Here is a 25,263-nt window from a genome sequence, read left to right as displayed (position 1 = left end):
TTGTACAACTGAAAATGCATTAGAATGGAAGATAAAAAGATTTTGGTACAAAAAATTATTTCCCTACATGATACAAGGAAGGCACACCTCACGAGTATAGAAGCAGTGGTATAACCTCTGTTGTGTCCAACACAAAGAACACAAAACATATACAGTTCCTTCTTCAATAGTGTTTTGACAAAAACTACTTAAAACCCAATTCACTCTCTGTTATGCTCACTTTTTCACAAAACATGCAAGCACTGAACTCTAAAAAATTAAAAATGAAAGAAAAACAAGTAAAAGAGATCAAGAAGCCAATTGATCTCTATATGGTGTGATTTCTTCAAATATAGGAAGTCTTCTAGACCTGACTAGGGTCCATTGGTTCATCAATTGGTCAAGCCCCTCAACAAAAGCATCTTCAAAACTCAATCTTCCAGGACTAGAACTAGATGACACTGCATGTTGAGATGGTTCTAGTTCCTTCATCAATTCCTTTGCTCGGTTTCTTGATTTTGGGTCATCAGATCCTAAAATCTTACCTTGCAACACGTCTTCAAGAACAGATCGCGCCTCAACGTATCGAGCATGGTTGATTAGGCACAGGCATAAGTTGCAGGCCTTGTTGGCATCGGGATCGATCTGTTGAGCTTTACGGTATACGACCTCAGCAGCCGCATAGTTTTTTTGTTGCATGTATGCCCAACCCAAATTGCCCTATATTGCATGCATATAAAAACATAGTAGAAAATTAATAGAAAATTATGTGGCAAGTTTTGATTTTATTACTTAAAGATAAAGGCCCATCAAGGCGGCTAATATTTTCAAAAATTCTATTGCCATATCATTCGGGTTAAGAATTTTGTATAAAAATTGTGTAAGGATATCATTTTCCTATTTCATTCTATGCATGTCTACACGTACAAAAAATAAATAAATAAAAATAAAATAAAACCTATGACTAGAAAGTGTTTGGTCTTCGAAAGCAAGAAGCAACACCAGTGATAGTGCCGATAACATCGTCTTCTGTCATAACTAGACCCCAGTTGACTAGAGACAAGTTAGACCTATACAGATAACATGGTTTCAACTTCCAATAAACCTCAATACAACAAAAATCATAGACCAAGAATCATGCAGCAGCTCGAAAGCATAAATAAATAAAAAAAAATAAAAGGACGCCCAATTTAATTCCCATTAGATGTTGATTCTCGGTTGGTGATCCCAACTGGAGGGTGTTTTTGGGCTTTTGTGGATCCACCTCCACTTCGATAATCCAAAATGTTCATATTTTACAATCATCTAAGCAAATCATTGATGCAAAAAATAAGTTAATAGGATAACTTCAACCACATGATCGGATTATATTTGTCTTCAAAAAATAGAGAGAAAGTATAGTTTTGAAAATAAACCCTCCATGATTTTGAAAGCAAATGTAATCTGATCATGTGGCTACAATTATCCAATCAACTTTATTTTTTGCATGGCCAATTTGCCCTAAGGGCCCTAAAAGTGAATGGTTCAGATAAAATAATGGACCGCATAATGGGCCCACAAAGTCCCAAAAGCACCCTCCAATTGGGATCACCAACGGGAGAGAATCGGCATTCAAAAATTATTGCTAATTAGTCCAATATACTATGATATAATTGTTTGTCCTTTTTTTCACTTGGGTAAGTACTTGGTGAGTAACAATGACTATCATACTTGCCTCTTTTGTTCTTTTTAAAATTAATTGACTTGCAAATCAAATGCTCTATCATTAACAAACCCATTCTTTAATTTTTTTCAAAAAAAAAGAAAAGAAAAGAAAAGAAGAAGCTCTTTCACAATCATAATAGCTAAAGTGACTAGATTAGTAGTAATTTGGCACAAAAGTGATTTAATAGAGTACCAGTATCCTGCAAGTCTCTTGCTTGACGGTGACCTGGAACTTCCTTCCGTGGGAACGAGCTGTCTTGGTAGGCTTCCCATTGAATGCTTCTCCTTGGTAAATCATCCGAAGCTTCTGCTTCAACAACTCAATTTGCTCCTCTAATTTCCCACATTTCTACCAAAATCCAATATATGATTATATTCTGAGGGACAAAAAAAATAAATAAATAAAAGGAAGTCTTGAAAATGAATATGTTCCATGGATAAATGCCCAAATAACAAGAAAACAAGTTGATATATGGAATTAATAAGTGTAGCTTGCTTTAAATTTTAATGGTTTATAACATTCAGGCCGACAACAAGGTTTTAAATTTATGCGTTCTTTAAATGGGGACTAAAAGAGAGAGAAAGATAAAATAATATTTGAGAACTTAACTTTTTCTAGAGATCAAATCTAGCAAACTTTGTTCCATACAAAATATGATTTGCAAATTATGAGACATCAAAGTTTTCTATAATTAAAAAAAAATATAAAAAAATGCAGCTTTTACCTAGGAAATATATATATACTAATTTGTTTTTCAAAGCTAAACTTCATTCATTTATCATGTTCAAGGTAGAACATGCACACATAATTTTCTAGTCTACAACACAGACTTCGCCTTGAGAATGAATAAAAAGCAACCCAGTGCACAAGGCTCGGACTTAAATTAGGTCTGGTGAGAGCGAGATGTATTCAAGCCTTAGCCCCATTTTGGGAGAGTTTGTTTATGTGATTCAAAACCATGTCACGAAAATGCTAAGGGGAAGCAGCCTTCACCATTGGTAGTCAAAATTAGATCATTCCTTTAAATCCCAAGATACATTTACTTTTTCTCATGATTAGGGCAAAAAAAAAAAAAAGAGAAAAAAAAAACAAAAAACAAAAAAAAAAAACAAAACAAAACAAAAAAAACCAAAAACATATTTACTTGAAATCTCAAACACAATGCAATCATATTAAAAAACAAATAAAACAAAAAAGGAGAAAAAAATGGAAACTATTATTTCTCACGATTAGTAGTCATTGTGTGCGTACCTTGTACAAGTCAATGAGGACATTGTCCAATGATTCTTGAGCTTGCTTAGAGCAGTAATGTCTAAAGGAATTGATAGCTTCAATTGCTTCTTCTGCCCTATCTTGTTGTTTCATCACCACTGCCATGTCTTTAAGAGCACTATCTACCCTATCTCCAGCATTTATTGCCTTCCAAAACAAAACTATGGCTGTATCTGGATCCTTCTCAACTAACTAAAGGGGCATGGAGGGAAATTTAGTCAACATAAATCAACGAGAAAATGAAAAGACGAGGTTCAAAACATAATCAAACATAGCATTTTCAAATAAATGGTCTAGAAGCACAATTTAATGTACAAAGATCATCCTTCTACAAAAATATAGTTGTAAATTGATTGGTGAGGAGGCACAAATCCACATAAAGGGACCAAATGACAATGGTTGATGCAGTTGTTTAGCTTGATATACATTATTAGACCTATTTTCTAACAGCTTAAGCTTTTGGAACCAGTTGTGATCTAACATGGTATCACAGCTTAGATAGAGGAAGGCTTGTGTTCAAGTTTTTCTCCATTTTGATGCTAATATGAATTCTTTCTTCTCTTTATGTATGAATGTTGCATCTCTACTTGCAAAAAGGGTTTGCATGTGAAGGAGGATGTTGGACAGCTTGATATATATTGTTGGATCCATTTCCCAACAAATTTAGCTTTTGGAACAAGGCTTTTAGGACTAGTGGTGGTCTAACAGATGCATGTCAAAATGGCAAACCAACTCTTTTTGATTTAAGGTTCAGTGGCACATATGAATGTGAAACTACAAACACGTTATCATTGTTGGATAGCTTGATATACATTGTTGGAATCATTTCTTAATAATTTAAACTTTTGGGAGTAGTGGTGATCTAATATGATATTAGAGCTCAGGTCGAAAAGCTCTTGGGTTTTATGTCTTTCCATTTGCATTTGTTCCTCATATGCATTCTTTCTTCTCCCTATGTATTAATGTTGCATCTGTTGGATTTATTTTCTAGTGTGGCCCAATAGCTTACATATCTTTCACATATTTTATTTTATTTGAACTCCACAACTAGATAAAGCCAATATTTGAGATAAAGTTCAGTAATTAGAATTTTAAATATGGGATAATTACTCTTCTAAGATAAGAAGGAAACATTGATGGACAAGAATTTTTCTGATAGGTTTATCTGGCCCTTTTTTCTCTTCTATATAAGGATGGATGACTCCCCTTACATAATATGAGCATTTTTCCATCACTCTAAGTTCTATAGTCATCCTAATTAAGAGAGATAGAGAGAAAAAGCTGAGCCAAGAATTCAACGTTCAACTATTAGGGATATTTTCTCAACTTCTCTAATTCAATGGCTCACAAAGGTATGTTCGTTTTATTCTTGAGTTGTATTGAATTCAAAATCCTACAAAGTTCAATCCTGCATTATTATTATGGTTATATGTACATTAATTTCTTACATGTGGTATTAGAGCCTTAATTTTGTGAATCAATACACCTTGGATTAATAATATTTTTATGAATATTATTATTATAATTATTCATAAAACGGTACGTCTGTTTTTATTATCAAAAAAAGAATGTTAATGATAGTTTCTTGAAAATGTCTTATGTAATTTTTATCATAATATTATCTTTTGCCCATCAAAAAGAAAATAGATTTGGCAGTTGACAAAGCCTTCCATTACAAATATATACACATATTTAAGTGAAAAAAAAAAAAAAAAAAAAAACCTGAAAGTGAAGGATGCATTAGGGTATTTAAAAGAGAACTGTTGACAAATGTGTAATATGCATGCTTCAATTTATTATTAATTTTAGCAATAATAATTTTTATAATCATTATAATATGACACTGAATTAAGTGTAATATTTATATTACCTACCATTATGACAAAGTGCATAAATTAAAAGCAATTTTAGAATTTGTTGAATCGTTCGATCTATTAAATAAATATATTTATTTGACTGTATTATGTTAGATAAATATGTTTTTACCTTGTCTAATTATGAACACTTATTGTCTATTATTGTTGATATTTATATATTTTCATGATTTAAATTTGATGTCATGATATAATTTTATGACATTGAATATTAAATATTGAAGTGATTAATTCATATTAAGTGTAATTCTTATGGACCATTATATGAGAAATTCATGGTTGTCATATTGCATAATTTACTATATCTATATATATATATATATATATATTCTTGTTCGTCTAGAGTTATTATTATTATATTGGTAATTGAAATCACATAAAAGAAATTCTAGAAATCATAAATAGTAATTTCATTAAAATAGTGATTGAATTAATGATAATTAAATAACTTAAATTAATGAATAGAGAATATTGTTAGTTAGTTCCGTACTCATAACGTTTACTAATTTAGTAGCTGCCAAAGTAACCTAGATTTGTAAAACTTATGAATATAGAACTACATAAAAGAACTGTTAAAAGAGTAACATTAAGGTCGATAATATTCTCAATTGCAGTTATAATTAGGAGATTGAGACTAACCCAAAGGAGAGTCACTTTCAAATAATTATGAACTGGGTAGGATAATGTAACTTATGTAATTTGACAGATTAGAATTGAATACCCAAATGTAACATGACTAACTGAAAAGTTGCATAAATTACTTTAGACCTACACAAGTGATTCTTGACAAGTGGACAATAGATATACCTAAGTTTTGCCTAAAGGAAGGACTTATGTGATATCAATAGTCCATCATTATAATTCTCAAAGCTTTAATATATATATATATATATATATTGTTTATGCCTATTTCCGCGTTACTTATGAGACATTGTGTTAATACCTCTTAAGATCTGTCAAAAAGATAGATTGATATCTAAGGTGGTTGGACTTATGTAAGGATACCCTCTCAACTAGAAAACCGAAGGTTTGTGAAAGATTTGTCTATATGGGGAACCGTCTCAAAGCTGAAGTCGTAGTTGTAGTAACCTATCGACTGATCTTAGAGACGGGTCATCAGATGGATCTAGAAGACACTTTTTATGTTCCTTCAATTTTTAGGAATTTAGTTTCGTTATCCAAATTAGATCGTATTGGATATTCAGTTTTATTTAGTTGTGGAAAACTCAATTTGATGTTTAATTCAATAATAATTGTTTTTGGTAATTTATGTAATGGTTTATATAAAATTACCTTAAATCATGAGTTTGCACAATCATTAGTAACTCTGCATTCAAATATTGGTTTAAAATGTGGTCTAATTAATGAAAAATCTTCAATCTTATGGCATAGACGGTTGGGGCATATCTCTAAAAATAGAATTGAAAAATTGGTAAAGAATGGGATTTTAGAAAACCTAGACTTCACTGGTTTTGAGATATGTGTGGATTGCATCAAAGGAAAGCAAACCAAACACACCAAAAAATGTGCCACAAGAAGTAATGAACTTCTTGAGATAATTCATACAGATATTTGCAAGCCACTCAACATCCTATGTCTTAGTGGTGAAAAATATTTCATCACATTTATAGATGATTTCTCGTGTTATGGATATGTGTATCTAATTCATGAAAAGTCTCAAGCAGTTGACATCCTTGAGGTGTACATAACTGAAGTCGAGAGACAATTAGATAGAAAAGTTAAAATAGTGAGATCAGACAGAGGTGGTGAGTATTATGGTAAATATGACGAGTCAGGCCAAAATCCTGGCCCATTTGCCAAATTCTTGGAAAAGAAAGGCATTCATGTTTAATATACAATGCCAGGTACGCTATAGTAGAATGGAATTTCTGAAAGGCATAATCGTACACTTAAAAATATGGTTAGCAGTATGTTAAGTTACTCAATTGTACCCATTTTATTGTGGGGTGAAGCTCTAAAGACTGTAATGTATATCTGTTGGTTGTATAAATTGTATAAGCCAATCACGATTCAACACGTGGCACGAGAAGGGCAATTTGGGAAGGTAATATAAATCGCCAACTGTTAGAATTTACCATAAACCTACCACCACTACCACCTCACCTACTCCACTAAACCTAACCCACTACACCACTACCACCTCACCTACTCCACTAAACCTAACCCACTACACCACTACCACCTCCACTTCACCTACTCTCCACCACACTCCTATATAATAGGAATCCTTGTAATTGTAATATACACAATATGAAATCAATAAACATCAATCAATAATACATAAATTTTTACATGGTATCAGAGCAAGGTTAAGAATTTAGTATTTTTTTCGCGTCACCGGCGGGCGGCAACCTCGCCTTAGCCGCCCGCCGGACCTCAACCTAGTCCGCTAGAATTTTGCTACACATACCTCCACTCTGCTTCACCACCTCGCCGAAACCAAACCTTTGCCTCTATTTCCTCTTTTGTCAGCAAGCTATCATCTCATTCCACCTTTGCCTCTATTTCCTCTTTTGTCAGCAAGCTATCATCCCATTCCTCCTGGAGACCTGCCTCAGACTGGGTTGCAGTCCATTTGCCCGAGCTACTGTCCAAGTCCTTGTCATTCTTGCAAGCTTGGCGGCGTTGGATAGCCTGGTTTTCTCCATCCAGCACGTCCTCGCCTCCGCCGTCCGATTCAAACTCTCTCTACCCGCCGGAAAATCAGATCTGATGGCGTACAGGGACGCTCTCTTGGCCCTACGCGCCGCCGTGGGCGATCGTACTCTCCACTGGACTTCGCATCCTCGCAATCACAGTTTCGGCTTTGTCGTCGCCAACTGCATTTCGCCGATTTCGTCGGCACAGATATTGGAGTGGGACGAGACTGTCTCGTGCTCGCAGGTTGGGGATGGTAACAATGGAGTTGTGAGTGAGCAGGCCACGAAGCCCTCTATTGCTGTTAGGGTTTTTTTCTTCTCTACAAGTGTGGATTTGAGAAGCTTAGTCGAACAAAACAAACCCTCTTCTCTCTCTCTTATCTTTCCCCTTTCAACACAGAGCGAGAGATAAGTATTATTTTTAATAACCCACCCCATGTGTGTCTTTTATTTTTATTTATTTATTTTTGGGACCATCCCATGTGCCCTTTACTTTCTATCTGGTTGGACTTAGCTGGCCATTACCTCTCTCTCGGTAAAAGAAGAGGGGATGAGGGACAGCATTTGTCCATTACCTCTCTCTCGGTAAAAGAAGAGGGGATGAGGGACAGCATTTGTTTAAAAAAAAAAAAAAAAAAAAAAAAAAACTCTTTTGGACAGACCCACACACTCACACATGCACCTCTGGTTTTTTAAACTTTCAACCTTTTCCTTTTTTTTATTTTTTTTTTTATTCTTCAACTCACGTGGCATGTCTCTTTCTGATTTTTATTTTCTTTTATCATCATCACATTACACTCATCATTTCTCCCACATTTCTTTTAATATTTCCCATCATTTCTTTTAAACTTTTCTTCTGCCAACCTGTTCCCCATTGATTTTATAATTTCATTTATTTTATCACATATCTATTTTAAAAAAAAAAAAAAACAAAAAAAAAAAAAAAAAAAAACAAATCATAAACCAAAACACACCACACATCATTTTATTCATGCCAGGGAATTAACCCCCATCACATTTCTACACAAAAAATAAAAAAAAATAAAAAATAAAAAAAAAAAAAAAAAAAAACAAAAAAACAAACAAACAACAACAAAAGCTTTGTTTTCTTTTTTGCAGCGGCCATACATCGACCTCACTTCTTCTCTACTCTGCCGCCGGTCTCTTCTTTTTGCCTCCGTCCTGGGCAGTCCTTGACGGTGCTGCCTCTGTGCTTCCTAATCCACCAAGCACATTTCCTCCTCCCTGCTCCTCCACTACAGCATATGGTGGACCTCCAAATCGGAACATCACGGTGGCCTTCCGCTTCAGCTCCTTATTCTCTGCCTTTAGCACACTGATCTCTGCTCGCGCATCCTTATACATGCGTTGGAGCAGAGCCAGCTGGGAATTTAAATGCTGCACCTCATTTGTCCTACTCTGCAGCCGGTTCGAAAAATTTGTGACCGCCGTCATGGTTTCCACGCATGACTTCAGAGTATACTGATTAGCCTCAATATCAGTTTGCACCGCCATTTTTTGCTCCACCGACCGCATCGGAAAGTTCAATGGAGCAAAACCAGAGGTGTTTGGTTGAGGTTCACTGGCCACCGCACCAGTTATTTCTCTTGTGGGCTCGTTCAGTTCTGGAAAGAGCGTGAGCAGGTTCTGGGTAGCTGGACGGGAAGAAGAGGCCATGTTTTGGGTTGCTCAGTGTTTCAGCGCAGGGTTTACAGAGTGTTTCAGACTGCCAAAATTCAGAGGTTTCCAACTGGTTTGCACAGCCTCTGCCTCAACCTTGGTTAAATAGCCAGGGCCGATCCGCGCATCACGCGCCACTTGCCGACAGACGACACACGGGCGCGCAAGCCAAGGCGCCCACGTGCCTCGCCATCATGTCCGGCACGCCTTTTGATGAATTGGGCACGCCTTTTGATGGCACGCCTTTTGACAAAATTGGGCACACCTTTTGAGGGTGCGACTTTTTATGGGTCCGACAAGACTCTGTAAACTGTCCCGACATTGATTCCGGTTAGCTCCTTTATGGGTCCGACAAGACTCTGTAAACTGTCCCGACATTAATTTCGGTTAGCTCCTTTATGGGTCCGACAAGACTCTGTAAACTGTCCCGACATTGATTCCGGTTAGCTCCTTTATGGGTCCGACAAGACTCTGTAAACTGTCCCGACATTGATTCCGGTTAGTTTCTACAAGGGTCCAGCAAGACTCCGTAAACTGTCACAACAACTATCACAACATTGTCTGCTACAACGGTCCGACATGACCCCATAAACTGTCTTCTACATCGGTCTGACACCGCCATCCAGTGTCCTCTACACCGTTATGACACCACCATACAGTGTCCTCTACAACGTTATGACACCCCCATACAGTGTCCTCTACAACGTTATGACACCACCATCGAGTGTCTTCACCAATGGTCTGACACGACCATACAGTGTCACCTATCCTCTTTTATTTTTATGTATTTGCTTGTTTTGTTCCTTTCTTCAAACTCAAGTTGGTTAATTTCTATCCTCCTTGAGTTTGCGGGGGGCTGTTAGAATTTACCATAAACCTACCACCACTACCACCTCACCTACTCCACTAAACCTAACCCACTACACCACTACCACCTCACCTACTCCACTAAACCTAACCCACTACACCACTACCACCTCCACTTCACCTACTCTCCACCACACTCCTATATAATAGGAATCCTTGTAATTGTAATATACACAATATGAAATCAATAAACATCAATCAATAATACATAAATTTTTACACCAACCATAGTCAGACACGTATCAACTCATACTGGTAATAATGGGTCTGCGTAACACTAAAATGATTGAGGATTATAAGGTGATGTGGCCTAACGGTTACTCACAAGGTTCAAATTCAAAATCAGGAGGGAAGCCTAACTGCAAACATGGTGTAGTGGAGTTAACTGTGAGAGAGCATGATCAGCGATCATGGAGGGATGTTTCGACGATTAGAAGTCCATTTCAACGGTTATCTTTGAGAAATATAAATAGCAGAGAAGGCCTCAGAAGGAAAAAGAGAGACTCAGATCCAGAAATCAGTTTTATCTACTTTATTTTCCTTTCCAGTTTTACAATTCTTTACATTTATGTACTTCAAATTCCTGTATTGCACTTCATTCATAGGAGTAGTTTCAAATAGCTTGTTGCTGTAAACCTTTACGAGGCTGGGTCAGATCATTATAAGTTTTTCATTTTTACTTAATGAAATTCTGCGATTTTCTTCACTTAATTGTTGTTTACTAAATTCTCCTAAACAAGCCACCAGTAAAAGTCCTCTTCATTGAGGCTGAAAGAACTAAAACACAATCATCTGATAATTGGTTGGCAATTAATCTTCTGTAAGGACTGATTGATTCTTGTTGGCATGCTTAAAAATCACAATACTAACCTTTGAAAGCCAAAAAAGCCAATATATATTTTTGGCACGCCTAGTGGGGCTAATTAAAATGGCTAGATGTAGGAGACAAGGAGAAAATGAACGCCTGAAAGAAGGTGTGGAAGGAGAGATAGAAATACCTAATCCAAAGGATAATGTGCATCCTGTGGAAGTACCTGTCCTATCAGAACCTATGGTCGAATAGACCAGCACTTCGGAACAAGTACCACATGTTCAAAATATTGGACGAGGCCATGGAATTGGACCATCCACTGTTCCATCTACTCAACCAATGAATCCATGGGAAGGCGTAGTAGATGCCATGGGATAACAGTTAATGAACACAATGGAAAGATGGGCAATATCCTTTATGGATCGGATGAATACCTATCAGCCAACTAACACAAGGCATACGGAGGAAATTTCAAATGTCCCTCAGCAAAGATTGACAAGAGATAAACAGCCTATGCAAAGTAATGGACATACCAATGGTCAAACTAGTAATCAAAATTATGAAAGACCAGCACCATAGTCTTGGTATAAGCCTCTTTCGAGACCTATGATAAATCAAAATGCCTCATTACCTAACAGTGAAGCCATACAAATTGGTGGATCTAGACCAACACAAGAAAATGGTATAAGAATGTTCCCAAATCCCATGTTCCCAGCCATACCTGGCACAAGGGGGGTTCACTAATCCTCTATTCGAATTCCCACCCGGGGGGTTAGAAGGATTTCCTGCGGTTGGAAGAGAAACAACACCTGTTCCTCCTATTACACCGTCTTTCGCAGGACAGGCTCAGAGAGGTCAATCGTACCCCCAACAGCAGCCAGTACCACATGGACAACCAATCCCAAATATACCTCCTTATGGACCAAGATGATCTCAGGCACAAGGTTTTCCACCAAATCCTGTGTTTGTTCTACTAGTGGTAGTCCAACAAGCACAAAATATGGTTCATAAGGACCAAATTGCTGATATTGTCAGAGAAATGTGTGGACCTATGGCTCGGGAGATTCAAACTCCTGTATATAGGAAAGCATACCTAGAATGGGTAGATAGGGTACATGAATACCCAAGAGGATTTAGAATACCAGACTTTGCTCTTTTTTATGAGAATGAAAACCAGTCAACAGTAGAACACATTGCTAGGTTCACTGCCCAATGTGGTGAATTTACCAATAATGATTACATGAAGTTAAGACTTTTTTCGAAATTCTTTAATCGGGGCAACTTTTGTATGGTATATTAACCTTATACTAGGCTCTATCCAAACTTGGCAACAAATACAGGAGGCATTTCATGCCCAATTCTTCCAAACGAAGCCAGAAATTTCCATGGCAGACTTGGCAAGGCTGAGTTAAAGGCCTGATGAGAAGACTGCTCAATTTATTACCAGATTCAAAAGAGCACGAAACAAGTGTAGAGTCATTCTACCAGAGCCGATATTTGTGAGATTGGCTCAAAATGGCTTAGAGTTTAGGCTTCGAAAGAATTTTGACTCAACTGAGTTTCGAGACTTAGTGGAATTAACTTATAATGTGTCTAGGTATGAATCATTACTTGAAGAAGAACAAGATCGAAGTAATGCATCATACAAGACTTATTATAGAGATCATAACTATGAAATTGATGCAGCAGAGATCGTAGGGAAAGTGCCTATGATCTGTGAGGCATTAATTCATAAGGACACTACAATAGACCAGCAGTTTAAAAAGAAATACCTTCATTGGAAATATTCTTTCGATTTAACAAAAGCAGATGACATTTTTGATTATTTACTTGCGGCAAATTTCCTAAAGTTACCAAAATGGTTTAAAATTCCCTCTCCAGAAGAACTTATAGGAAAAATGTATTGTAAATGGCATAACTCTTGATCTCACTCAACTAAAAACTATATTGTTTTTCAGGACAGGATCCAAGAACATATTCGAAAGGGGAGTTTAAAGTTCCCAACCAAAACAGAGAAAGCTATGGGGATTGACACTAACCCATTTCCATAGATTAGGGAAGTTATAACTAATGTTGTTGTGCCGGACTTTCAGAACTTATCCTTGAAAGAATTGAAAGAGGTTAATGTGCATATGCATGTTGCCAACCATACTACTGTAACAACCCTCACCTTACTCTTGCCGTACTTGCATACATTCTTGCATGGTCTTGCTGCTTATGTTGATTTAAAGGTTTTATCTTGGCTTGATTTGCTTAAGTTGCTTGCACGATTTTGTTCCTTGCTTGGTGCGTGTGCGTAGCCGAGATCATCTTGAGCTTAGTCCGCCTTTGACCCTTGTACTTAGAACCATCTTGAGGTCTTGTTCAACCCCATCTTCACCTCGGGCATCCTTTGCCGAGATGTTCCGCACTTGAACCTTGTCCGCAGGCAGGTATGGCCTAGGCCGAGATGTGGCGCACCCCGGCCAAGGTGTGGCACAGCTTAGTCAAGTGTCGTCCTCCCTAGCCGATGTTTTTCTATCCTGTTGCTGGATCCTTGTTTAGAGCCGATGTCATCTCTTTGCCGATGTGTCTTGCCCGAGCTTGCTGCATACGATTTGTCAGAGGCTTGTCTTGTCTATCAATCACCTTTTTGGAGCTGAACCAACCCGATAATGCCACGTGTCCGAGCTGTTTGATAAGGCAGCCGACAGACCTTGAAACAAATCATTTCTTGTCTCAAATCTTTGTTTTAGAGAGAGAAGCTCTAGAAAGGAGGAAGAAGAGTTCTTGAGTGAGAGTTGTCTTCCAAGCTTGATCTTTGTGGCTTGAACCGTTAGATCCGAGTTTTGAGGTTAGAATCTTGATCTCCTTCGATTGTTCTTACTGAATACCTAGCTGCATTGCATGATCGGTTTTGTTTTGCATGTCATGCATCGTTTTGAAGTTGGTTTTAGAAAGAGAAAATGGTTTTCATGTGTTCTTGAACAAAGTCTCATTTTGATTGTAGAATTTGGAACGAAAACCATGTTTTTGTGTTTGTTCTTGCATGACCTTCTTGAATGGGTACTTAGGTCCATATTTTGAACTCTTGGCATGAAAACTCAGATTTTTGTAACAAGTTGTGAACTTGCATCCATCTTTCAAATGATCATGTTCTTCATATTCTTCAAAAGAAAACCCAGGTCTTTCATGACTTTGTTTAACGGGACCTCGGCTTAGCCCTGGACGGTACCCAGTGTGTTTTCGAGAAAACGGGAGCAGTGGTTAAGCTCCCAGCTTGTTTTGTTTTGTCTTTGACTTAGATCTGGCATGAATGCCGAGATCATTTGCATGTGTATAGAGCTTACTTTGAGAATGTGACTTGCCATGTGATTGTAGGTCCTTGATATTTGCTTTGAGTCTACACCTGAAGAACTAGGTGAGTGGTATTATTGATAAAGCTATGTTATACTTGTTTGATAAATCTTGTTGCCTTGTTTGACAAAGTATTTTGTTAGCATGAATAAATAGCTCTTGTTTTGATGTGCCAAGTATACTCCTTGTTTTGATGCCATCTTTGGAAAGGATACGGTCCTTGTTAAATCGGGCTACGGGCCTAATTAACACAAGTCCCTTGTGCTGGAGGACTCTAAACTTTCGCAGTACTAAGTATAAAAGGACACGGTCCTTGTTAAATCGGGCTACGGGCCTAAGTAACACAAGTCCCTTGTATTGGAGGACTCTAAACTTTCGCAATACTCTTGACCAAACGATTACGGATCGTACAGCTTTTGATATTTGATGATGAATACGGTTCATCCCTTGTTTTGCCGATGTTATGGTACTTGACTGATGAATACGGTTCATCCCTTGTTTCGCCAATGTTTTGATATTTGATGATGAATACGGTTCATCCCTTGTTTTGCCGATGTTATGGTACTTGACTGATGAATACGGTTCATCCCTTGTTTCGCCAATGTTTTGATATTTGATGATGAATACGGTTCATCCCTTGTTTTGCCGATGTTATGGTACTTGACTGATGAATACGGTTCATCCCTTGTTTTCGCCGATGTTTTGATATTTGATGATGAATACGGTTCATCCCTTGTTTTGCCGATGTTATGGTACTTGACTGATGAATACGGTTCATCCCTTGTTTTCGCCGATGTTTTGATATTTGATGATGAATACGGTTCATCCCTTGTTTTGCCGATGTTATGGTACTTGACTGATGAATACGGTTCATCCCTTGTTTCGCCAATGTTTTGATATTTGATGATGAATACGGTTCATCCCTTGTTTTGCCGATGTTATGGTACTTGACTGATGAATACGGTTCATCCCTTGTTTTCGCCGATGTTTTGATATTTGATGATGAATACGGTTCATCCCTTGTTTTCGCCGATGTTATGGTACTTGACTGATGAATACGGTTCATCCCTTGTTTTCGCCTATGTCAGTAAACACCTTTGGGTACTTGTAATATTTGATCGATGAATACGGTTCATCCCTTGCCTTGCTAAGTTTGACGTGTTTCGTTTTGAAGGACTCCGGCTATATTCATGCAAAACCTTTATCTTTAGTACCATTCACTGAGTTTTGTACTCACCCCTCTATATATATGTAGGTGACGAGCAGGACGGCGGCGACGCCTAGATCGTTTGGATGCTTGTTTTGGATTCGTGCTTATATCGGCTTTACTTTTGTATTTACGTCGGCGATGCCCTGTTTTGCATGTCGGCAAATCTTGAAAATCATGCTTCTTGACTTGTATTAGCTGCATTTTGTATATGTCGGCTCGAGAAGCCTTTTGATCAAGATGTAACATGTATCTTTTTACCTTGTTGTATTTAAGTTGTAAAGTAATTGGAATGTTTGGCATTGCTTTGATCTACGCACAGCTCTCATGGACCACTTGCATTTGATTTATTGCTTCCGCACTTGTGAGCCCCCTATATTCATACTCTGATTGTGTTAAGTTTTGAAAAGTTGGCCTTCGGTAATGACGGATTACTGGCCATCACGGCACCAAACTACTAGGGGCGGTTTGGGGTCGTGACAACTACTATAAAAAAAAGATACCAGAAGTTCACCAGCGAATGGGCAGAGCTTTGCAGACCAAAGGGAGGACTCTAGTAAAGAGGCACTGGATGATGACTCTCTAGAGGCAGCTGTCATGCAAAAGATGTGTCCTAGATGCAGGTTAAGTTACAAATGGTTGAAAAGGCTCCCAATTGACAAGAAACAATATTACAAGGATGTGCAGAGACGTCCTAAGCCAACCAATGCCTATAACAAGAGACCATATCCAACTAGTCCCAGACAACAACCATTCTTGGCTGGGCCATCAGCTACTAGAATGCATTCCAAGGGTACAAGACCTCTACATGATTTCAGATCACCCAACTACTACAAGATGAATGGTAATCAACCTGATAGGAGACTTGAAATGGCCCCGAGTTATGGAATCAGAGCCAGAGATTGGCCTCCTAGATCAACCTCGAACAAAGATAGAGGGTAACCACCTTAACAGAAGACTTGAAGTAGGCCCAAGCCAAGGGATCAGGGCCAAGCAAGGGCCTCCACAGGCAGCTTCGAAGCTGGCCCCGAAGGCAGAAAGGGCTAGTTCAACAACTGGACTAGTGAGTTCATGGGTACCTGGGGTTCCAGATTGGTTTGTAATGCAGAACAAGCCTAGGGAAATATCTGCCCAGAGAAGTGTTGTTGGGGACCAGGGTAAAATGGTTCAACCTCCCATGGTGGCTCCAAATAACTAAGTGTTGTTGAAGCACCCAAAAACAAAGGAACCAAATATGGTTCCAGTAATTTCTAGGTCCCAAAGAAGGAAGATCAAAAGAAGGTGCACTCAGTACCAGAAGGATTTGAAGGAAAGTGGAGAAAGTTCCTCATTGGCCCAGCCAAAAGGCCAGGCAAAAGAAAGAGAAAGTCCAAAATTGGGCCATAGTCCAAAATCGACTCCTTAGAATAGAAGAAGTTTTAGCAAAGAGCAGTTGGCTAAAGTTCAATCTGAATTAAAAGCCAAGGAAAGATCCAAGTTAGCAGGTCTTGAAAAAGCTTTGATGGAAAGTGATAGTGAAACAGAAGGAGAACTTAACCTAGGCCAGAGGAAAGAAATGGTCGAGGAGATGTTTGAAGCCTTCATGGCTAAACAGACATTTTTGGCCAAAAAACTAGCAGTAACAGACCATTCAAAAGAAGCCACTAGTACTGAAGTTCCAGAGTGTAGCATGAAGATGCTTCTGAGGTAACTAAACAAGTTAGCCTGGGAAAGAAACAAGATTAGCCGGCAGTTCAGTTTGGCTCATTTCCTCCAGTGTCAGTAAATATGGTACATATATTGCCACAAGAGTTCCAAGCTGAGGATGGAAACGAAGAAGGTCAGGAGATTGACCCTATTCTAGTTTCTAGTGAAGAGTTACAAGTTAGCTTGATTTAAGATGAGTCTGAGATAGCTACACCAATGGAAACTGAAGATGAGAGTGAGGAAGTAAGTATTAACCTCTCATAGCCTTTTAAGTATCCTACAACATCCATGACACAGCATGTTAAACCCTTGTATATCAAGGCCTTTTTCGATAGGATACAGATGAACCAGGTATTGGTGGATAATGGGACAGTAGTGAACTGCTTCCAAAATCTTCTTTGAAGAAACTAAGAAAAAGGAACCCCAGATTAATCTCAACCAGCACAACCATTGTTGGCTTTGCTGGGGATAAGCAGATGGCTCAGGGTATTTTACCCATTAACATAAGTGTGGAACCAAAAATTGCATGACGGCATTCTTTGTTATTGATAGCAACGCTAAGTATAATGCTTTACTTGGCAGGGATTGGATTCACACCAACAAATGTGTGTCTTTCTCTCTACATCAGAAGATAATGATAGCCTTATGCAATGGAGAGACAGAGGAGATCAGAGGAGATCAATGCAGACCCTCAACCCTTCATAGCTTGTGCTGACTTTGCAGAGGCCAAATTGTATACTGAATGAGTGACACTACTCAGTATACTGAGAAAACCTGATTGATTAGCCAAAGTGACGGTTGATGAGGAATTAGCACACCTGAAGCACTTAGTCCAGGAAAGTGTTGATGAAGAATTTGTCGCCAAGGATGACAATGATGTCTAGTTGTAGGCAAAAAGATAAAACCCAAGAGGTCAGATCTTTGGCTTTAGTTAAATTTTCAGTATTAGACATAAAATCAATAGTCTAGAAGGTTCAAGAACAAGAGAAAGAAGTCATGGTAGTTAGCTGTAAGTAGGAGCAGCAACAGGTCAGGTTTTTGGCCTTTGATAAATACTGTGCATTGGACATCGAAACAAAAGTCCAGGAGATACAGGAAGAAGAAGCCTTATGGACAGACTTTGCCTATGAGGAAGAAGATAAAGATATTGAACCAAGAAAAGTGGAAGCAGAACAAAGCAAAGAAATTACTTCGAAGCCAGAAGAAATCAAGGGAGAAGCATCAGTAAGTTCTCAAGTACAAGACCCCTTGGAAGAAGTTAATTTAGGGGAAGGTTCTGCACAACAACCCACTTATATCAGTGCTTGGTTAAGTGCTCTTAACAAGGACCAATTATTGGTAGTCTTAAAGAGATATAAAGATTGTTTTGCATGGTCTTATAATGAACTGCCAGGATTGGATAGGCCATTAGTGGAACATAAGCTCCCTATAAGGCCTAATTTCAAGCCATACAAGCAAAAGCCAAGAAGGATGAGTCCTGAAGTGATTCAGAAGGTCAAGGAGGAAATTCTTAGACTCCTAAAGGCAGGCTTTATTAGAACAGCCAGGTATGTTGAATGGCTATCCAATGTTGCGCCCGTGATTAAAAAGAATGGTAAAATGAAGGTGTGTATTGATTTTAGAAACCTGAATTTGGCAACTCCAAAAGATAAGTATCCCATGCTCATAATAGACTTATTGGTGGACAGTTCAGTAGGGCACCAGATTTTATCTATGATGGATAGACATTTTGGTTACAACCAAATCTGCATTGCAGAGGAGGATGTCCATAAGACAGCATTCAGATGTCCTGGAAACATTGGCACCTTCGAATGGGTTAAAATGCCATTTGGCTTAAAGAATGCTGAGGCTACATATCTAATAGCAATGAACACTATCTTCCATAATCTCATTGGAGGGTATCTAGAATGTTACATTGATGACATTGTAGTAAAATCTCAGTCCATGGAGAAACACTTGTTTCACTTGGAAGTAACTTTCGAAAGAATGAGAAAGTTCAAGTTAAAGCTTAATCCTCTCAAATGTGCTTTCGATGTATCAGCTGGAAACTTCTTGGGGTATGTAGTACACAAGAAAGGAATACAGATTGATCAGAATAAAGTCAAAGCCATCATTGAGGCCAACCCTCCATCAAGTAATAAAGAAGTACAAAAATTCCTTAGTCAGGTTAATTTTCTTCGAAGATTTATTTCTAACACTGCTGGGAAAACTAAAGTATTTTCTTCTCTATTAAAGTTGAAAGATAAAGAAGAGTTTGTGTGGACAGCAAAACATCAAATTACTTTCGAAGGAATCAAAGTCTACTTGGCCAAGCCTCCAGTACTGATGCCACCAAAGAGTGACAAGCCATTGAAGTTATACATTACTACAGCAGAAGATTCATTGAGAGTTTTCCTAGCCCAAGATAATGAAGAAGGCAAGCAGCAAGCAGTAAGCAGTTTATTACCTTAGTAGATTTTTGAATTCTTGTGAATGTAAATATTCAGCTGTAGAAAATTTGTGCCTTGCATTGTACTTTGCAGTGATGAAATTAAGATATTATCTTTTGCTTACAATTGTCTTGGTAATTGCAACCACAGATTTGGTTAAGTATTTGTTATCTAGACCAATGTTGGGAAGAAGAATTGGCAAATGGATACTAGCCTTATCAGAATTTCATCTAGAATATGTCCCCCAAAAAGCAGTAAAATGACAAGTTCTAACTAATTTCTTGGCAGATCATCCATGTCAGACAGAAAGCCAAGAGATAATAGATCTTGGAATGGTTAATATTGACTCATAGCAAATGTGGTTTGATGGATCAAAAGCCAATGGTTTAACTGGAATTGGTATGGTAATTAAGTCACCACGGGGGGTAGAAACCACACATGGTTTCAGAGTTGATGAAAGTACTTGTTCCAATAATCAAGTTGAATATGAAGCTTTAATAATGGGACTGGAAATGCTTATTGGATTACAAGTCCATGCAGTTGATATATTTGGGGATTCTCAATTGGTGTTAAACCAAATGAAAGGAATTTTCAAATGTCAAAGTGCAAGCATGTTCCCATGCGCTATATTGTTGCATTATATTTGCTTTCTTAGTTTCAGATAGCTAATGTGACTTATATCCCAAGATTCATGAATAACAAAGCCAATGATGTAGCTCAGAACGTTTCGAATTTTAGAAGAAGAGATGACACTCAAATGAACATAAGTCAAGCAACATATCAAAAAGTAATACCACATTTAGTTAAAAGGATTGTGGTGTTAGAAGTCAATCATAACGATTTACAAGATCAAGATTGGAGGAATCCAATAATGCAGTACCTAACTGGTCCATTTTCGAAAGCTAACAGAAAGATCAAATTACAATCCATGCAATACATAGTGTATGGTAATGCTCTTTACAAAAGGGGAGCAGATGGATTGTTATTGGAATGTCTAGGGCCGAAAGAAACATTGACAGCTATGGCTGAAGTTCATGAAGATATTTGTGGTGCTCATCAGCTTGGTGTGAAGATGAGATAGTTGCTTCGAAAGCATTCTTACTATTGGCCTACCGTTCTTAAAGATTGTATAGAGTATGCTAGAGGTTGCCAGGCATGCCAAAAGCATGGCATGATAAGACATGTGCTAATAACTAATTTACATGCAGTTGTGAAACCGTGGCCATTTAGAGGCTAGGCTATGGATATGATAGGGAATATACATCCACCCTCTTTGAAGTACCATTGTTTCATCTTGGTGGCCACAGATTACTTCACTAAGTGAGTCGAAGCTAAACCATATAAGGCTGTAGGCTAAACTGAAGTTATTGAATTTATTAAAGATCTAATCCACAGACCATAACTGTGGATAATGGGACTGTATTTAAATCCCCCGGACTATTTGGTGGGATTGGATATGTATCATGTGTTTGTTTTTTCATGGGATTAGATGTCTGGAAAGAACTATTTTTAGTGAATGCAACGTTTGGTTAGACGGACTGGATAGGATAAATGAACAAAATACTATTTTATCCTTTTTCAATTGTTTACTTAGTAATAGCAATATTAAAGATATCTTTAATATTTTAATTATTTTTAGCTAGCTTAAATAAAAAATTATTTTATTTTATTTTTTACACAATTAAATAAAAAAAATTTTAAATTAAATAAATAAAATATCAATAAAAATATATGTTATTTTTTAATTAAATTTTTAAATAAATTTGTTTTTAAAAACAATAATAATTAAACAAGGAAATTAAATAAAACATCTATTAACATTTAAATAATGAAATTAAATAAAATATAAACAAAATTTTAAAATAAAACATCAATAAAATATCTATAAAAAAATTATTTAAAAAAAATAAATAAAACATCAATAAAAAATTAAATTATTTTATTTTATTTTTAAATTGAGACATTTAAATTTTATTGAATTTTACTAAATATAATACATAATTAAATAGTAGAGGGTCAAAATAGTAATTTCATCACCTAATCCCAACAGTAAATAGTCCCTCCAAAATTGTCCTACACCCCCCTCCCCCCGGATAGTATAATCCCCCATATGGGAGATAAGGAGCCCGGCCGGACTCCATGTCCGGCAAACTAAAAAAAAAACATATTTCCCCCGGATTACAAACCGTACAGTAAATAATCCCCCCTCCCTTATCCCCCAATCAAACACACCATAATTGTTTGATTCATTTTCTAACAACTTAAGTTCTGGAACTAGTCGTGATCTAACAAATTCTTGTCAAAATGACATATACCAACTCTGTATGATTTAAATTTCAATGGCACATATGAATGTGAGACCAAAGACAAGTTGTCATTGTCAGATAGCCTGACATATTGTTAAGAAATAACCTTCTACAGTATGCAAATTTATGAAAACAAAATTGTCAATGCTGTAGAAGGTTAATTTAATAAATATTTAATTAAGAGCCTTTTGGAAACATTTGATTTAATATGGTATATCGATTAGTGATTTAATATGATATTAGAGCTCAAGTTAGGAGAGGTCTTGGGTTTAAATTTTTTCATTTGCATTCTACTTTTCTCAGTGTATTTTTGTTTATATCTCTACGTGCAAGTTGGGGTTGCACATGAATAAGGGTATTAAATAGCTTAATATACATTATTTGATCCATTTTCTAACAGCTTGGACTTTTGGCAATTAATGAACTAACAGTCATCATCTAGAACATTTTTAGTTCTCATGTTTCATATAGATGACAAAGTTGAAGTAGGATTTTTAACGATGAATAGTGTTTCCACACACATTTTTCACAATTTGTTATTATAAGAACCCAAAGATTTATGATTATTCATAGAGAAAAATCCCCTTTCTCAACAATTGACATTCAAGAGGCATATAATTTACTATCTATATGATTACATTGTTCATGGGCCAGCACAAAATACTTTGTTTGATATTGAAACTTATGAAACCTCACAACTTCACGCATGAACCCAAAATTATAGTTGCAACTAAGGTTTTGAACTGCTCAGAACTTTGTACATGGTAAAAAATCTATACAAATTTTGAATTTGTATTCAAAGCAACATTCACTCGGGAGCAATAATTCCATGCTAGGCTGTAAATCCTATGTGGTATATCTGTAATATCTAAACAATTAATTATTTCTAGAAAAAAAAAAAAAGTTAAGGACAAAATTAATTTCTCTAATATTAATTGAAAACTATAAACATGCCCCAAATAATAACTATCAACTTACCCTTTTTGGTGTTAGCTGCTTGATTTTGTGCCTCTTTGCTTTGTCTGGTGCGATTGGTTTCCAAAATTGAAAAAGTAGATGAATGGCCAACACTAATCAGTGTGTTTGGTTTGAGGTTTCTGGATTAAGTTTTTTGAAAATTGATTTTTTTGATTTTCGTGTTTTTTTGTTTTTAGTGAATATTTTTAAAATTTTAAACATTTTTTTTACTTTTTTAGATGCACCTTACTTAGATGTATCTAAAAAGTAAAAATATTTTAAAAAATTTTTGTGAAAAAATATTTTAAAAAATTAATAAATACATAAAAATACAAAAAATGTATTGAATTCTTGTATTTTTTTTTGTATTTTTGGTATTTAGTAAATTTTTTAAAGATTTTTTTTACAATTTTTTTAATTTTTAGGTGTATTTATGTTAGGTGTGTTTAAAAAGTAAAAAAATTACTAAAAATATTTTAAAAATTCAGTAAAAATAAAAAAAATACAAAAAATAAGAAAATAGAATTTTCTGAGAAGTAGAAACAAGTAACACTCCCCATTTGAGTGTGAGAGGCATTAGGTTATTCATCTACTCGTTGACATTATAACAATTTGGGTTTTTACGGCACCAAATACACGCCGTAGATACAATTCTACGCCGCGCAATGTAAAATCGTATTACGACTAGTCATGAAAAATCATTCATTTCAATAGCATGCCATAGTACGTCGTTAAAAACCCTTTAACAAAGGTTTCTGTAAGTTGTGTTTGATTTTTCTACAATTACTTTTACACGCCGTTAATCATAGAAGACAAAGCATGGTGGGCATTAATCCTAATGCTTTATATTATGATCTTCTAACTCCGGGATGCAGTTTTGGTGTATTAATAAATCAAACTAGTCCATTATAAAAGTTACAACTAATTCATCCAATTAGTCGAAGCTTTTCCATCTACTCATAACAAAACCAAGATTGGAATATCTTTCCCTCATGTGAGCAAAGAACATATATCCTTCCTAAATTGAAAGAAAATAGTTACATCTACCACGTTGTCTAATATTCTTCATATTTAACAATGCTATGCCAACTTTGTTTTTTTATTTTTTACGCAAAGTACACTGGTAGTCCTCACATTTTGGTCGTTGTATCATTTTGGTCATTGTAGTTTCAATTGGGTTGATTTTAACCATGAATTTACGATTTTGTTTGATCCAATTCATTATAATTGTTAACATTTTTTTTTTATGGAAAATGCTTCGCATGTGTCATACTTTAAGAGACAAAATTATAAATTTACTCAGCTCAAGTCATTGAGTTAATCTCCACTAACTCAGTGATTATTTTTGTCAAAAATTGTAATTGCGTTATTAATTTGATTAAATTGATGCAAATTTAAAATTAATGATCAAAATTGAAAGTTTAGGAGCCAAAATAATATAAGGGGCAAAATGTAAAGCCTGCTGGTGTAATTTATCCCTTTGTGTGTGTGTGCGCGCGTGTGTGTGTAAGTCCTTCAAATATTTCTATTTTCATTTTGCTTTGGAGTTCGAGGTTTGAACTTTTATACATTTCATGAATATGAATTTATGCCATTTTTCTAAGAAAGTCAGGCTCTTCTATTTCAAATGATTCCCAAATTTTGAAGAAAAATTACACTTACTCAAAAAAATATATATTTAAAAAAAAGTGTCCAGTAAATAAAATGTGAATATGTTGTAATCCACATCATACAAGTCTTCTCGTACACTTTTTTTTTTTCAAATCATTTTCTGAATTTTCTTAGTGCACAATATTTTCCAATTTTGAATCGAGAAGTTCATGTAATTGAATTGTTGACTATTATGACAATGGTTAGCATATATATGTTGGGGGTAGCATAAGTCGTGATAAGTGTAGGACACTAATCTTCGGTATCTCTGTAATCTCTTGTAATATTTTTGATCAGTAACTGTATATGTAACCTAATTTGTGATCAACTATGAAAATCTTATTTGTATTTATAATTTATTTTTCTTGTGCATTTGTTCGTTTATGTATTTCATATTTCACCGATCCGAATCCCTAACAATATAAAATGTAACAAAAAAGCACTAAAATTATAAATGCATAATATAATTAAATTAAAAAGACATGATTGCATGTAAATTAAACAACTACAACATAGTCATGACATATATATATATATATATATATATTTACCTGAACATGTTTGGCTCTAACATAAGGACTATCACCAGGAGGAAGCTTGTGAGTGACATGATATGAATTTGATTCTTCTTTCTCACTCTTTCTCTGACAATTAATCATCTTCAAACTCCCCTTCATTTCTCTCTCTCTAAAAAAACTCTTTATTTTCTCTCTCTAGATTGGGAGTTTGGGACTGGTAAGAGATATTTGGAGGTGGGAGGCCATCTCCAATGGAGAGAGAGAGAGAGAGAGTCAGAGAGAAGAGGAGAAGGATTTGCATTAGGAATGAATGTGGACGCGAAGCC

The 25,263-nt window shown here is 36.2% G+C and overlaps 1 protein-coding gene and 1 long non-coding RNA gene across 2 annotated transcripts; both read right to left on the bottom strand.

Annotated features, from left to right (window-relative positions):
• On the bottom strand, positions 1-25,263 carry LOC114288622 (protein SULFUR DEFICIENCY-INDUCED 2). The gene is made up of 4 exons (XM_028232143.2): positions 24,971-25,263; positions 2,936-3,148; positions 1,877-2,032; positions 1-699 (listed from the first exon to the last, which is right to left on the bottom strand). Exons 1-4 carry the CDS (start codon positions 25,094-25,096, stop codon positions 289-291), a joined length of 906 nt encoding a protein of 301 aa, XP_028087944.2. The 5' UTR covers positions 25,097-25,263; the 3' UTR covers positions 1-288.
• LOC145795073 (uncharacterized) lies at positions 8,121-13,072 on the bottom strand. The gene is made up of 2 exons (XR_014335253.1): positions 10,148-13,072; positions 8,121-10,105 (listed from the first exon to the last, which is right to left on the bottom strand). It is a non-coding gene; the product is annotated as an uncharacterized LOC145795073 (long non-coding RNA).

Source organism: Camellia sinensis, chromosome 7, assembly GCF_055761805.1.
Source record: "Camellia sinensis isolate YWXY chromosome 7, ASM5576180v1, whole genome shotgun sequence".
Lineage (NCBI taxonomy): Eukaryota > Viridiplantae > Streptophyta > Magnoliopsida > Ericales > Theaceae > Camellia > Camellia sinensis.
The sequence above is the reverse complement of the archived record's forward strand: the minus strand, read 5'-3'. Positions and strand labels throughout refer to the sequence as shown.